We start from the raw sequence: 13,281 nt of genomic DNA, 5'->3' as shown, positions 1-13,281 counted from the left end.
CGTGTCGTATACGACTTATGGGCAAAAGATCTATATACCCTGCACCACCCCTGTAAAGATCTATATACCCAACGCTAACTACCAATACTGTAGATTCTGCCGCATTTAGTCAGCATCGCTGGCCCCATGCCTCACTGTAGCCAACCATGTTTCCCGCCTATAACACAGGTCCCACGGCGGAGGCCAAAGAAGGAGAGGTTCTAGAAGGAGGACCCACGGAACAGAGTTGGGAGGGGAGAAGGAAGCTTCTGGTGTTGGGCGCTGCTCTACTTGTGGGGAGCAGGGCCACAATATAGCAGGGTATATAAATCTTTTATTAAAGCTCAGGGTATATGAATCTTTACAGGGGTGGTGCATAAATCCAGGGGTGTCCGCGATGTCGTTCGCTTATATACTGGAACTCCTCGTACAGAGTTCCAGTATACGGACACCGGTGTCCGGATACAGTCAAACCCTTGTTAAGACGATGGCATCCGTAGCAAGCATTTCCATCGTCTTATCGTATATATCGTTATATAGAGTAATATTATGTAAGCCACCTATCTAACGTAACCTGCTGCTGTGACTGTGCTCGAATAGCCTCAATGGCTGTTTGCAGCTGCTCTAGTGCCCGTATATGCCCCGTAGTAAGAGCATCCTGGCCTTCAGAATACTCAATCAGTATCTGGAGGGCATCCTGGGCCTCCTTTGCCATAGGCGCAGGCTGCTCAGGCTGCTCCTCCTCTTCGTCATCATTTTGAGAGTTCTGATGCCCAAGTTGCCCCTCTATTATCTCCTCAAGTAGTTCTTCATCGGTAGTCTGTCTGTCATACTGACATTCGTTGCACTCAGTTTGCTATCAAACTCAAGAGCAAACTTAGAAATCTCCTCCTCAAACCTACAAGTCACCATACATATCTTGGCTTATCACACCAACAACAGAAGCAATACTACTCAACGATTGCTGCAAACTCTTCTACTACATCTGTTTATGCTACATACATCACGGCATATCATTTGAACACTCATTGAACAAGTTATTAAGAAAATCTCCTCCTTAAGGGGGTGGGCCAATACTACCACATGGCATATCTCTACCAACTAGAGGCCTAGGAACATGAACGATAGCTCTAGAAGCTTCTACAACCCTCTATGATTCATTACACGTCATCGCTCCTTAGTTACCCACAAGATTGGTTAAGTTATGACATAATTTATCTATAGGTACTCTGACCTTGGACCTCCTTTTCACTTCCTATAGGCTAGGAACCCAAGAGATGGTTCTATGGGATTCTCTTACGTTCACTACATGATTAGCAAGCTAGTTGTGGGTCACACTTGATTTCTAATACATTTACCAAGCCTGGTTAGTCATGGAAAGTCATGGAAAATGAGAGAACTACACTCCTTTGGCATAAATAGGATTGCCCTTTCCTTAAGAAAGGGCAAGCAGGCAATACAGTAAATCAACTATCACATACTTCCACGTCTTTTACAAGCTTCCAAGCATTCATCTTGTTACTCCTTGTTTCTGAAAAGTCAGTGAGGTGTTAACCTCTGACTTACCCCTGAGTTCCCAGACTCAAGATTTGTTGCAACTTGTCTAAACCACTTCACTACATCACACACCTGATTGCTGCGTTGTGGAATAGTCTAAGCTACAACCCTTTGGCTCTTTTTCCTAAGACAGTGTGTTGTCTTAGTAAAATCATCCCTTCCTTGGGTGGCTAGATTCTCACATCTGGTGCACCCACCATTACATCAAGCCACCCAATACTAAAGTTTGGTATAGGCTTCTCCTTGTATTGTGGTAACAACTGCCAGATCTGTTTTGCCTTCTCTTGTAGAATATCCCCAGTTATCCCTCCGCTTTCGTCAATACGCTTCTGCCAGTCGAAGAGAGCAGCCTCAAGCTCTGGCCAAGCAGCAGCTTTTCGCCGTTGGGTAGTGGGAGAGATGCTTGAAGTCGGGCTATCAAGGCTAGCAAATCGAGAGCTCAAGGAATCAGAGACTGTTGACTGGGTAAGGCGGTGATTATATGTTTGTAAGAACCACTCAATACAGGCTTTCTGGGTAGGCCGAGGATTTTGTTGAGAGTACCAGCTTCTGAGCGTGCGACGCTGCTCAGTCTTCATTGTATGCAGTCGAGTTGGAGGCATTATTTCGATCTATAAGTCGATATCGAGTGAATCGCGAATCGTATGAGGAATTAATTCATGCAGAAGAAAAGCATCAACTTATCGCGATTATCGACTTATCGCGAATCGACTTATCGCGAATCGACTTATCGCGACTCGACTGTATATATCTATGGCAATCCTATAACGTATTTCTCGCACGTACAGGCATTATGTCCTATAGTACCACATGTGCCACAGCGCCACTGTCGGCCCTTAGAGCCCACCTGCCGACTACTCTTACTTGCCACCTCCGTTCGGACTTAAGCGTTAACCTTAGCACTCTAAAGGATATCCTCTCCCTCTCGTACAGAGAGACTACCCCCTTGCATTATACGCGTCTTGCGCTTCCTTTCCCTCCTCTTTTTCTGTTCATTTGCCGCTTGTAGAGCCTTAACTTCTGCCTTGAGTAGAACAGCAGAATGCATCATAACCTGAGCTCCTTTAGCAAGCTGGCTTAGTGCGTTATTAATTGAGCTAGGAGAGCTATTCTAATGCTATATAATGCAGTTCTTAATGTGCTCTGTTTGAAAGTTAAGCTCCCTTATAGTTTGAGGAGTCTTTGAAGTCCAATTGTTACTCTTAACTATAGGAGGAGTTGGAGTTCTTAAGTGTAGATTTAAGTAAGAGAGAACATTCTACAGGTCGTATAGAACTAGTCCTATAGCTCGGAACCCACTCTTGATGTTCTGCTCTATAAATGCAGCTTTGAATGCTTCTTTAAATGCAGAGAGAAACTCAAGCTTCGTAATATGGTTTAGCCAGTTTCGTACAAAGGTTTTAATCTAACGTCTATACGAAAGCTTTAGCAGAGCAAAGCAGCTAACATCAAGTGGCTGAAAAATGTGCGAGGAGTGTGGTGGCATATAGAGGGTGATTATCTTCCGTTCTGTACAGTAGTGTTGAAATTGAGCTAAGAGGCGGCTCTTATGTCCGTTAAGAATGAGAAGGCGATAGGTTCTGATCGAACAACTGTTTGTATGTCGATCGAATGTAAGGATGCCTTCTCGTCTCTCACTCTAAGGAGCAGACTCTGGGTAGCTGCGGGGTCACGTGTGATCATTTGGGTGGGCTAACCGAGTCAGATGGGTTTCAGGTACTTGAGGGAATTGACTCACGGGGTTCCCCCTTCATCTTTTTTGTATCCTTAGTAGTCCTTACATTGAAGTGTTGAATCCACTCATACCTAATTGAATTTGAAGTCTACCCATTCTCACTTAGTGTAATTACCCAATCATCTAGTAATCCTGAGTCCTTATACTAAGCAGAGAGGTGATTCTACGCCTTAAAAATGATGAACGGCAGAAGTGCCTATCCATATGAATTAACACCTTGGATAATTAACACCCACTCTCTATTCCCTAGCTGTATAGTCTTTAGACGGCTCTTTGCTTCTGAGCTTGTAACTACCTTTGCAGTAGCAATAACTCCCATTATGAAACCTGCTTCATCAAAGTTGTAGATATCCTGCTATAAGATGCCGTATTTTGCGACTGTGTTTCGTATGAGAGAGAACCACCCTTGAATTATCTTATGATCTTCACATTTTGCTCGTTTATAATCGTACTTCTAACTGAACTTTGCTTTGATTTCCGTACGACGCTTAATGAAGTTGGTAGTCTAGTTCTTCTTAATAGGGCTCTCGCCTCGTTTAGAGAGTAGAAGGCCAGCCATTTCTTGTACGGCTTGCGGCTAGGGTAAAAATCCATGTGAGTCTAGGTCAAGGATGTACTGAACGAGAGCTGACTCTTCTGTAACGCTGACTTCTAAACAATAGAAGACACAGAGGTTTCTTGCGTAAGGTTGACTTGACAGAGGAGGCAGGGGATTAAACACAAAGGCTTTCCAAGTAACACGTTACAGTATTGTAAAGAATACTATATTGAGTTGAGCACGAAGCTCCTATCTAAGGAAATACTATCTACTTATATAGTGGTGTCGTGCCAAAGGGATATCCGTGGATAACATGGATAACATAATATCCATGATATCCAATGTTATCCATCACCTGATATTCCGTGGATCCCCGTGGATAACATGGATAACATAATATCCAAGATATCCAATGTTATCCATCATGTGAGGTTGCAGCTGTAAGCGCTAGCTGTCATACTGACATTCGTTGCACTCAGTTTGCTATCAAACTCAAGAGCAAACTTAGAAATCTCCTCCTCAAACCTACAAGTCACTATACATATTTTGGCTTGTCACACCAACAACAAGAGCAATACTACTCAATGATTGCTACAACCCTCTATGATTCATTACACGTCATTGCTCCTTAGTTACTGGGCCGATATGACCACATAGCATATCTCTACAACCCTCTATGATTCATTACATGACATCACTCCTTAGTTACTGGGCTAATACTACACATGACATATCTCTATCAACTAGAGGCCTAGGAACATGAACGATAGCTCCAAAATCTTCTACAACCCTCTATGATTCATTACACATCATTGCTCCTTAGTTACCCACAAGATTGGTTAAGTTATGACATAATTTGTCTATAGGGGTACTCTGACCTTGGACCTCCTTTTACTTCCTATAGGCTAGGAACCTAGGAGATGGTTCTATGGGATTCTCTTACGTCGACTACAGTTACGAAGCCTGGTTAAGTCATGGAAAGTCTTGGAAAATGAGAGAACTACACTCCTTTAGCATAAATAGGATTGCCCTTTCCTTAATAAAGGGCAAGCAGACAATACAGTAAATCAACTATCACATACTTCCACGTCTTTTCCAAGCTTCCAAGCATTGATCTTGTTACTCCTTGTTTCTGAAAAGTCAGTGAGGTGCTAACCTCTGACTTATCCCTGAGTTCTCAGACTCAACATTTGTTAGAACTTGTCTAAACCACTCCACTATATCATACACCTGATTGCTGCATTGTGGAATAGTCTAAGCTACAACCCTTTGGCTCTGTTTCCTAAGACAGTGTGTTGTCTTAGTAAAATCATCCCTTCCTTGGGTGGCTAGATTCTCACATCTGTTGCACCCACCATTACACTAGTTTGTGGCTACAGTATTGAAAGTCTTATGTAAAGTTTGGAAAATCACAACAAAACTATCTACAGCATCCCACCCTAAAACAGATTGCTAGACTAAGAGGTTTAATGCAGAGCTAGAATGATACTTGCGGGCTCATGTTAACTACCTACAAGACAACTAGGTTGGATACCTCTACATGGCAAAATTTGCAGCGAATGCTCCTACTAGCAAGTATGAAGATACATCCTGTTTTTCATAGCAACTTGTTAAGACTTGATTCAAATGATGCACTACAAGGCCAACACCATGAACCACCACCTCTAATTATCATAGAAGATGAACTTAAATGGGAAGTTGAAGAAATCCTTAATTCTAAACACCTACGGAAGAAGTTGTTCTATATGGCAGCATGGAAGAACCACCTACTGGACAACTTTGGTATCCTACTGTAAATTTCAACAATGCTCCTGAACTCAAGCAAGCTTTCCACTGAAAATACCCATAGAAGCCACAATGATTCTACTCTTGACCAGGAGATCAATCTAAATTAGGGGGGAGGTGGTGTTATGACCGCATATCACAGCTGCTAGCAACTATGGGAACAGGCAGCTATAGTAGCCACTAAGGTTACAAGGGATCGCTAAGCGCATAGCTGCATATAATAAGGAATAGCCTCACCTTCTTATAATGCTAACTTCTAAATGATAGAAGACACAGAGGTGTCTTACGTAAGGTTGACTTAACAGAGGAGGCAGGGGATTAAACAAACACAAAGGCTTTCTAAGTAACACGTTATAGTATTGTAAAGAATACTATATTAAGTTGAGCACGAAGCTCCTATCTAAGGGAATACTATCTACTTATATAGTAGTGTCATGCCTTATGGATAATCTAGATAGCTAATGGATAGCTAGATAATCTAGATAGTTGATGGATAGCTCAACTATCTAATATCCACTAGTTTCTGCAACTATCTACTAGCCTGGTCACGCTGCAGCCTAGCCCTGCTAATCTTGTGACTTCCTAGGTCACGTTACTAAGCCTAGCCCTGCTAGCCCAATAACTGATGTCACGTTACCATAGCCATAACACTTCTTCCTTCCTTACTTCTTCTTCCCGTAACCATCGTAACAGGTAGGAAGTAGGAAGGGTTAATTAAAACTCTATGTTAAGGGCACCCTACTATAGTGCCCTAGGCTACCGAAGGCTGCTAAGGGAGCCTTGTTGCCTAAGGCTGATATTTGTAAGGATGCCTCCGCCCTCAGTGACGGAAGGGATCAGAGTCGGGCAGGTTATGGTCACATGGGGAGAGTTAGGGCAGGTTAGCCGAGTCGGACCCATTTTGGGTACTTAAGGAAATTGACCCAACGGGGTTCCTCATCATCTGTTTTTTATCCGTTTAGCCTCTGACTCGCACTCTCATATGCTATTACTGTGAGCTGGGTGCCCTGTGTCCTTACAATATTAGGACATAAGGCTACAAGACAGAGCCTAGCCCTAACTTACTACTAAGGTAGTAGGGGCCTAGCTCTAAAGGAGTAGATAAGGTAGCTAAGCCCCTATTAGGAAGGGCTTAGAGATTAGTCTGTTAAATACTATACTATTTGCCTAAACCTACAGTCCTAGCATGCTGCCTACCTAAACCCTTACATTTATCATTATAAACTATATATACGTATATCCATTATACCCCTTTCTATCCATCTGTGGTCTAATGTTGTCTGTTGTAATAGATGTAGTATTTAACTCACATCTATGCATAGTTCTTAGAGTTTTGATTTAACACTCTTAATTGCTTTTATGTTTAACTACTTAGTATCATTAGCACTTGCTAAAATCTTACCAGTCTTTACTGTAATGGTGGGTGCAGCAGATATGAGAATCTAGCCACCCAAGGAAGGGATGAATTTACTAAGACAACACACTGTCTTAGGAAACAGAGCCAAAGGGTTGTAGCTTAGACTATTCCACAACGCAGCAATCAGGTGTATGATGTGGTGAAGTGGTTTAGACAAGTTGCAACAAATGTTGAGTCTGAGAACTCAGGGGTAAGTCAGAGGTTAGCACCTCACTGACTTTTCAAAAACAGAGAATAACAAGATCAATGCTTGGAAGCTTGGAAAAGACGTAGAAGTATGTGCTAGTCGATTTACTGTATTGCCTGCTTGCCCTTTCTTAAGGAAAGGGCAATCCTATTTATGCCAAAGGAGTGTAGTTCTCTTATTTTCCATGACTTTCCATGACTAACCAGGCTTGGTAAATGTATTAGAAATCAAGTGCGACCCACAACTAGCTTGCTAATCATGTAGTGAACGTAAGAGAATCCCATAGAACCATCTCTTGGGTTCCTAGCCTATAGGAAGTGAAAAGGAGGTCCAAGGTCAGAGTACCTATAGATAAATTATGTCATAACTTAACCAATCTTGTGGGTAACTAAGGAGCGATGACGTGTAATGAATCATAGAGGGTTGTAGAAGCTTCTAGAGCTATCGTTCATGTTCCTAGGCCTCTAGTTGGTAGAGATATGCCATGTGGTAGTATTGGCCCACCCCCTTAAGGAGGAGATTTTCTTAATAACTTGTTCAATGAGTGTCCAAATGATATGCCGTGATGTATGTAGCATAAACAGATGTAGTAGAAGAGTTTTCAGCAATCGTTGAGTAGTATTGCTTCTGTTGTTGGTGTGATAAGCCCAGATATGTATGGTGACTTGTAGGTTTGAGGAGGAGATTTCTAAGTTTGCTCTTGAGTTTGATAGCAAACTGAGTGCAACGAATGTCAGTATGACATTTACGATACTCTAAGCTATTTTAAGGATTGCATCTTTATAAGAGGGTAGAGGGGGGTCTTTAGTGTGCTGTTTCCACTTTCTTCTTAGTTAAGAAGCTAAAGTTAATGGTGTAGAGGACTTAGAAATATAAGAATTAGAGAGGATAGGCTTAGAGAGGATAGGCTTAGAGAGGATAGGCTTAGAGAGGATTGAGTTAGAAGGCAGTGCCGCCAAAAGTCTGAAGAGAGACTATGCATTACCGTAGTGATTACAGAAACTGTAAGTAAAATAAATGCTCCGAATCACTCAGGGTTGTAGTATCCAAGTGCGTTACTCAAAAATATAGCAAACATAGTAATTTCTGTCAACTTAAATACCAGTGTTAACTTTCTCTGCCTCACACGGTCCTCGGACTTTTGGGCGGCACGAGTATATCTGGTAGATACAGAATGCTTCAATTGATTTCAAGAGGGGTGAACAGTTCATGAGGGCATGTAAAAAGTGTGTATCCGTATTGGGTATACCGGAAGTTATCCAAACTCCACAGAATCATATATGTTCTATACAAATCATTCAAAGAATCCTCCATCGCTGCCGTGATCATCGTTGTCCACTTCATTGCCCATTGGTTCGTGGATTGCGGGCTTCTTGGCCGCCTTCGACGTTATTAAAGCGCCAGTCTTAATCATGGCCTTCCTCCTCTCCCTGCGGTTCAAGGTGTAGTCCTGCGGCTCCGGAACACGTTCCATCTGTCCCACACGTTCTCCTGGTTCGGCCCTCTTCTTAAAATTCTGAGTCTCCGACGCAAGTCGTGGTTTTGTTGTTGCTGGTTTCTGCCGGACCGTCTTTGGCTTCTCAACATGCCCCTCTCTCACACCGTACCGTAGTTCCTTCAGTGTGCCTTCCTCCATCCGCCTTTCAATCTCTGCCCATATCGGTGGCTTTACAGCATCTTTTTGCTGGTCTTCACTCTCCTCAGCGCCTTTCGGTGGATATAAGCTGATGTATCGTTCGTTCAGCGGGTATGAATGAGCGTAGTTTAGGTCAACTTCGGCAATATGCATCTGAGCTGTGATATCCTCGACTTCTTCCCCGGTCGTCGCTTCTAGCAGGCGCTTCTTCCATTTTTTGAGCGTTCTCGTTGCCTTTTGTCTCTCTGTGACTTCTGTTAATGAAAGTCAAAAGACTCTGCGAGGACTCAGACTTGCCAAAGAACCGTACCATGTGGTACTTTTTTACCATTCGCTGTCTTGCCTTCTCCTCGTCGGCAGCATTAAGCTCTTGCTGGTAAGCAGCGAGTGCTCGCTCGTTTTCAAGACGGACATCTGCTGGCAAATCCTCGGATCGTGAAAGAAGACGAGTCACATCACGTATCCGCTTCTTGACAGCATTCACGCTGGATGCGTGCACTTGCTTCCTGATCTTTGGTGGTCCCTCTCGGCGGGGTTTCTTTGCAGGTTTGGGATCGTCTTGGTGGACCTGTGGCTGTCTTGATTCATGGATGCCATCTAAATCCTCGTGTGACCGTTTGGCGGGCATTTTGCCTCTGGAGAGTAAATGGGTTTACTGTAAAGGTATTCCTGCGTCTGGATTGAATTCTCGTTGATTTGCAATGTAACTTTCTGAAAACGGATTAAAGTTTTGCCGGTGAACCGGATTAACCTCCTTATCGTGGCCCACTCTGTGTAGAGCTTCGTTTCAATCCAATGTACCGCAGTTACAAGTTGTGCTGTCTCTTCTTTATATGTATTGGCTATTAGGATGATATTTTGAGATATTCTTTGCATTATTTAAGTTTCTGCTCAACGATATGCGGCTTTAAGAGAGTAGTGACAAACCACCATCACCTGACACCACCTGACGGCATCACTGCATCACTTTTTATCGTCCACCATGCTTTGAGGATTAGGAAACTGGCATGTTCAATGGATAGGGATCTAAAATCAAAGAACTCAAAAGAGTAGTATTCTCATCATGGACCGCGGCGATGGCATTATCAGGTGGTCGCCCAACCGGACAAGAGATGAGTTCTTATCCATCAACGCCAACTACCGGATTTTACAACTGCACAAACCCACAGGGCAGGTTGTTCCGGAACAATTTGATTATGAGGATGTAGCAAAATACACCGATTTCCAAGGATTTGAGACATATGATTGGTCCCCAAGCAATCCTGGTCTTGTTGCTCTTGGGACCAAGAGCGGAGAGGTTAATCTCCTACGCGTAGATGATGGATCTAACGACTCTATGATATTGCCATTGAAGCTCCAGAGAACTTGCCAAGCAGTTGCTTTCAATACCACTGGGCTATTGGCAGTTGGCCTCGATCGAGTGCGAAACGACCAGTGCCTGCACATCTGGGACATAAACCAGCGCCTATCAAATTGGGATCCTGCGAAGAAGGGTTGGCAAACCCCGCCATTTCCCGCTGATCCGCTTCATAAATTAGAAGCAAGTGTCGCAATAACGAGTACTCGATGGTTTGAGGACCAGCCCCAAACGTTGGTAGTGGGGGTGAAGAATCAAAGCGTCAAAATTCATGACCTTCGCGGTTTGTTTCCCCAGCAAACTATTTGAACTTGGCTGATGACGTTTAGATCCCAATGGCGCCGTTATAAGCTTTCAAACAAGGTGTAACAATAATCTGGCAATTGATCATAGAGACCCGAACTACTTCGCCTCGTCGTCCCTTGATTCACCAGCCATCATGATATGGGATCGCCGAGCTACGTCTCGCCAAGTGGCTTCGAAGATGTACAATGACACAGTAGACTCGGGCGATGTGCCTTGGGGATGCGCTTTGAAACTCAACCGAGCAATTGACCCGAAGTACGACACGAATATTCGAAGTTTAAGGTATTGTCGGGACCAGCGCAGTCTCTTGGCAGTCCTTTCCAGCGCTGGAGAATTGCAACTCATTTGTACCGAAAAAGAGCACATAGAACCAATGTCTGAGAATGACACTGAAGGATCACCCGAGTTGCTGGAAGTTAAGAGGTCACATGATTTGCAATACCCCTACTTTAATGAGGACTTTGGGTATTCTCATGATGACCGTATAGTATCATTCGACTGGGTGACACTAGGCTCTTCGTACTACCAGCCTAGAGTTATCACACGACGAAGCAATCACAAGATGGGCGTCATTTTGAAACCATCTTTGTCTCGAAACCTTGTTCTGGACTTGATGGACTTCTCATCGAGAGCAAAGCGTATGTGAAATATTCCAACCTAGTCCAAGCTAGCCGTGCTAACACTATGTCAGATACAAGCCGAGGAACAGTCCCAAAGTTTTCAGACGAGAAAGAAAGGGAAGCCGTTTTAAAACCGCTGGTTGAGTCGCAGAAACGGAAGGATATTGAATTCGGCCCTGACGGAAAGATCAAAAAATCCGAACCCCCGCTTTCTCTGACAAGCCCAGGTACTACTTCAAAATTCGACACTGTACTTGTTGCTGCCGACGAAAGCTCCATGGCTAGTTCAAGTGAACTTGCTGGCAAAGGGTTGGATGGATTGCTCACAAGTCGCATTCTCTCAAGTAGGGAACGCCACGGACAGTTATTTTCCCAGAAATCGAATGACCTTGGATCTAAAGATGCATTGCCGGATCGAATTAATTCTCTAATGATAGCCCGCATAAAACAAGGTTACTTGTTTAACTGTCAAAGAAACGCTAATATCCTTGTGGATGATCCTTGGCTAAAAGACGTTTGGATATGGATTGATGGTGCAGAAGGCGCTGCTGCTGGTGACGGCATGGTTTCCGGTCAGTTAAATCTTGCGTACATGGGCGTGCAGAGCATTTGGAACAATGATCTTGGCTCTAAGTATACATCAAGGTTAGTTGACCCGACCACTTCTACCATACCAAGTGAAGACGAGTGGGGCGCAGCTCTTGCGGACATTAATAAGAAGGCGGGCCGTGGGTTATTCAAAAGCGTTCCGACAAAGCGACCCCATCACCGGCAAATGTGCCTCGCGATATGTGGCTGGGGAAAATCCCCAGCGGAGCTTGAGCAAGACCTATTGGACTTGGAAGCAAAGGGCCAATATACAGTAGCAGCCGCATGGGCTCTTTTCGAGAAGAATCCCAAGCGAGCAGTTGAATCCCTAAAACGCGGAGGGAAGAACCTTCTTTTCATCGGTCTCGCTCTGAGCCTCCAAGTCAAGGGAAATCCACCGCTTAAAAAGGAAGAGTGGGACTACAATATATCCGATCTTTCGGACATGGCTAATGATCCCTATCTCCGAGCTATATATACACTCATCAGTACTGGCGACTGGCGAGCAATTGCCAACGAGGCATCTTTACCACTGCGGGACCGAGTTGGAGTTGCGCTCCATAACCTTGACGACACTGAGTTCCCCAACTGGCTCAACCGACAAACCGCAGAAGTTGTGCGCACTGGTGATATCGAAGGCCTGGTACTCACAGGAATCACGGACAGTGCTGTGTCCCTACTCAGCGCCTATATTGAGAAGTTCGGCGACTATCAGACGGCTACTTTGATTATCCATTTTGCAGCCCCTTTGTACATCGACGATTTCAGAGTGTGGCAGTGGCGAGCCGATTACCAAGACCTACACAACAAAAATCGCCTCTTCGTTGATCGCTGCCGATTTGATGTTCAGAGCACAAAAAAGAGTAGGGATAGAGATGGCTTTGCTGTTATTAAGACACGGCCACGACAAGTCACACTGCGTTGTATGCACTGCGACACCGCCTTCACCAACGATCTCGACAATACCGGCTCCAACGCTTCGACGCCGAAAGCCTCGGTGGCTTCTGCGTCTGGGGACCGTAACCCGCTGTATAGCTCTGGGGTTCACGCAGGAATTAACTGTCCGAAGTGTGGACGGCATCTACCACGCTGCGGCATCTGTCTGTTGACACTGGGCATGCCGCGAAGTGATAAGGATCGTGTGGCTGTGGAGCCGTATCAGCGACTTGCGAACTTCATGAGCTTCTGCATGAAGTGTGATCACGCGTTCCATGCAGACCATGCGAGAAGTTGGTTTAAGGTGCATAATGAGTGCCCGATTCCAGAGTGCCACTGTGCGTGTAATGCGGATGTGGGTGGGATGGGGTCCAGGGAGGGGGAGGAGGATAGGAAGAGCGATAAGGCGAAGGAAGAGGATGGGAGCAAAGAAGAAGAAGATTAAGGTAGGGAAACAGCAGTGGAGTTTAATGTAAAGGGGCGGCAGTGAGTTCAGGATTTCATGGCAAGTTATGATTGCAGAAATAAACCCAAAAACCAAATTTCAAACACACAATGACAGTCGCGGAGATATGTGGCGAGATATCGTAGAGCAGAGTTTGGACTAACACGGCTATCGCTGGCCAGAAAGGCAGGAAAG

The 13,281-nt window shown here is 44.5% G+C and overlaps 3 protein-coding genes across 3 annotated transcripts; 1 reads left to right on the top strand and 2 right to left on the bottom strand.

The window, feature by feature from the left end:
• Positions 1-526: 526 nt before the first annotated feature.
• On the bottom strand, positions 527-895 carry VC83_05290 (uncharacterized protein; the record flags this gene model as incomplete). The annotated part of the gene is made up of 2 exons (XM_024468912.1): positions 527-803; positions 882-895. The coding sequence occupies 2 exons, from the start codon at positions 893-895 to the stop codon at positions 527-529; spliced, it is 291 nt and encodes a 96-aa protein (XP_024323321.1).
• Positions 896-8,109: 7,214 nt separating this feature from the next.
• On the bottom strand, positions 8,110-9,604 carry EFG1 (18S rRNA maturation protein). Its single transcript, XM_024468911.1, has 2 exons — positions 9,132-9,604; positions 8,110-9,079 (listed from the first exon to the last, which is right to left on the bottom strand). The coding sequence occupies exons 1-2, from the start codon at positions 9,460-9,462 to the stop codon at positions 8,493-8,495; spliced, it is 918 nt and encodes a 305-aa protein (XP_024323166.1). The 5' UTR covers positions 9,463-9,604; the 3' UTR covers positions 8,110-8,492.
• Positions 9,605-13,239, top strand: VC83_05288 (uncharacterized protein). The gene is made up of 3 exons (XM_024468910.1): positions 9,605-10,474; positions 10,521-11,135; positions 11,189-13,239. The coding sequence occupies exons 1-3, from the start codon at positions 9,898-9,900 to the stop codon at positions 13,084-13,086; spliced, it is 3,090 nt and encodes a 1,029-aa protein (XP_024323165.1). The 5' UTR covers positions 9,605-9,897; the 3' UTR covers positions 13,087-13,239.
• Positions 13,240-13,281: the final 42 nt, after the last annotated feature.

Source organism: Pseudogymnoascus destructans, assembly GCF_001641265.1.
Source record: "Pseudogymnoascus destructans isolate 20631-21 unplaced genomic scaffold scaffold_13, whole genome shotgun sequence".
In the NCBI taxonomy this organism is placed as follows: Eukaryota; Fungi; Ascomycota; class Leotiomycetes; order Thelebolales; family Thelebolaceae; genus Pseudogymnoascus; species Pseudogymnoascus destructans.
The sequence above is the reverse complement of the archived record's forward strand: the minus strand, read 5'-3'. Positions and strand labels throughout refer to the sequence as shown.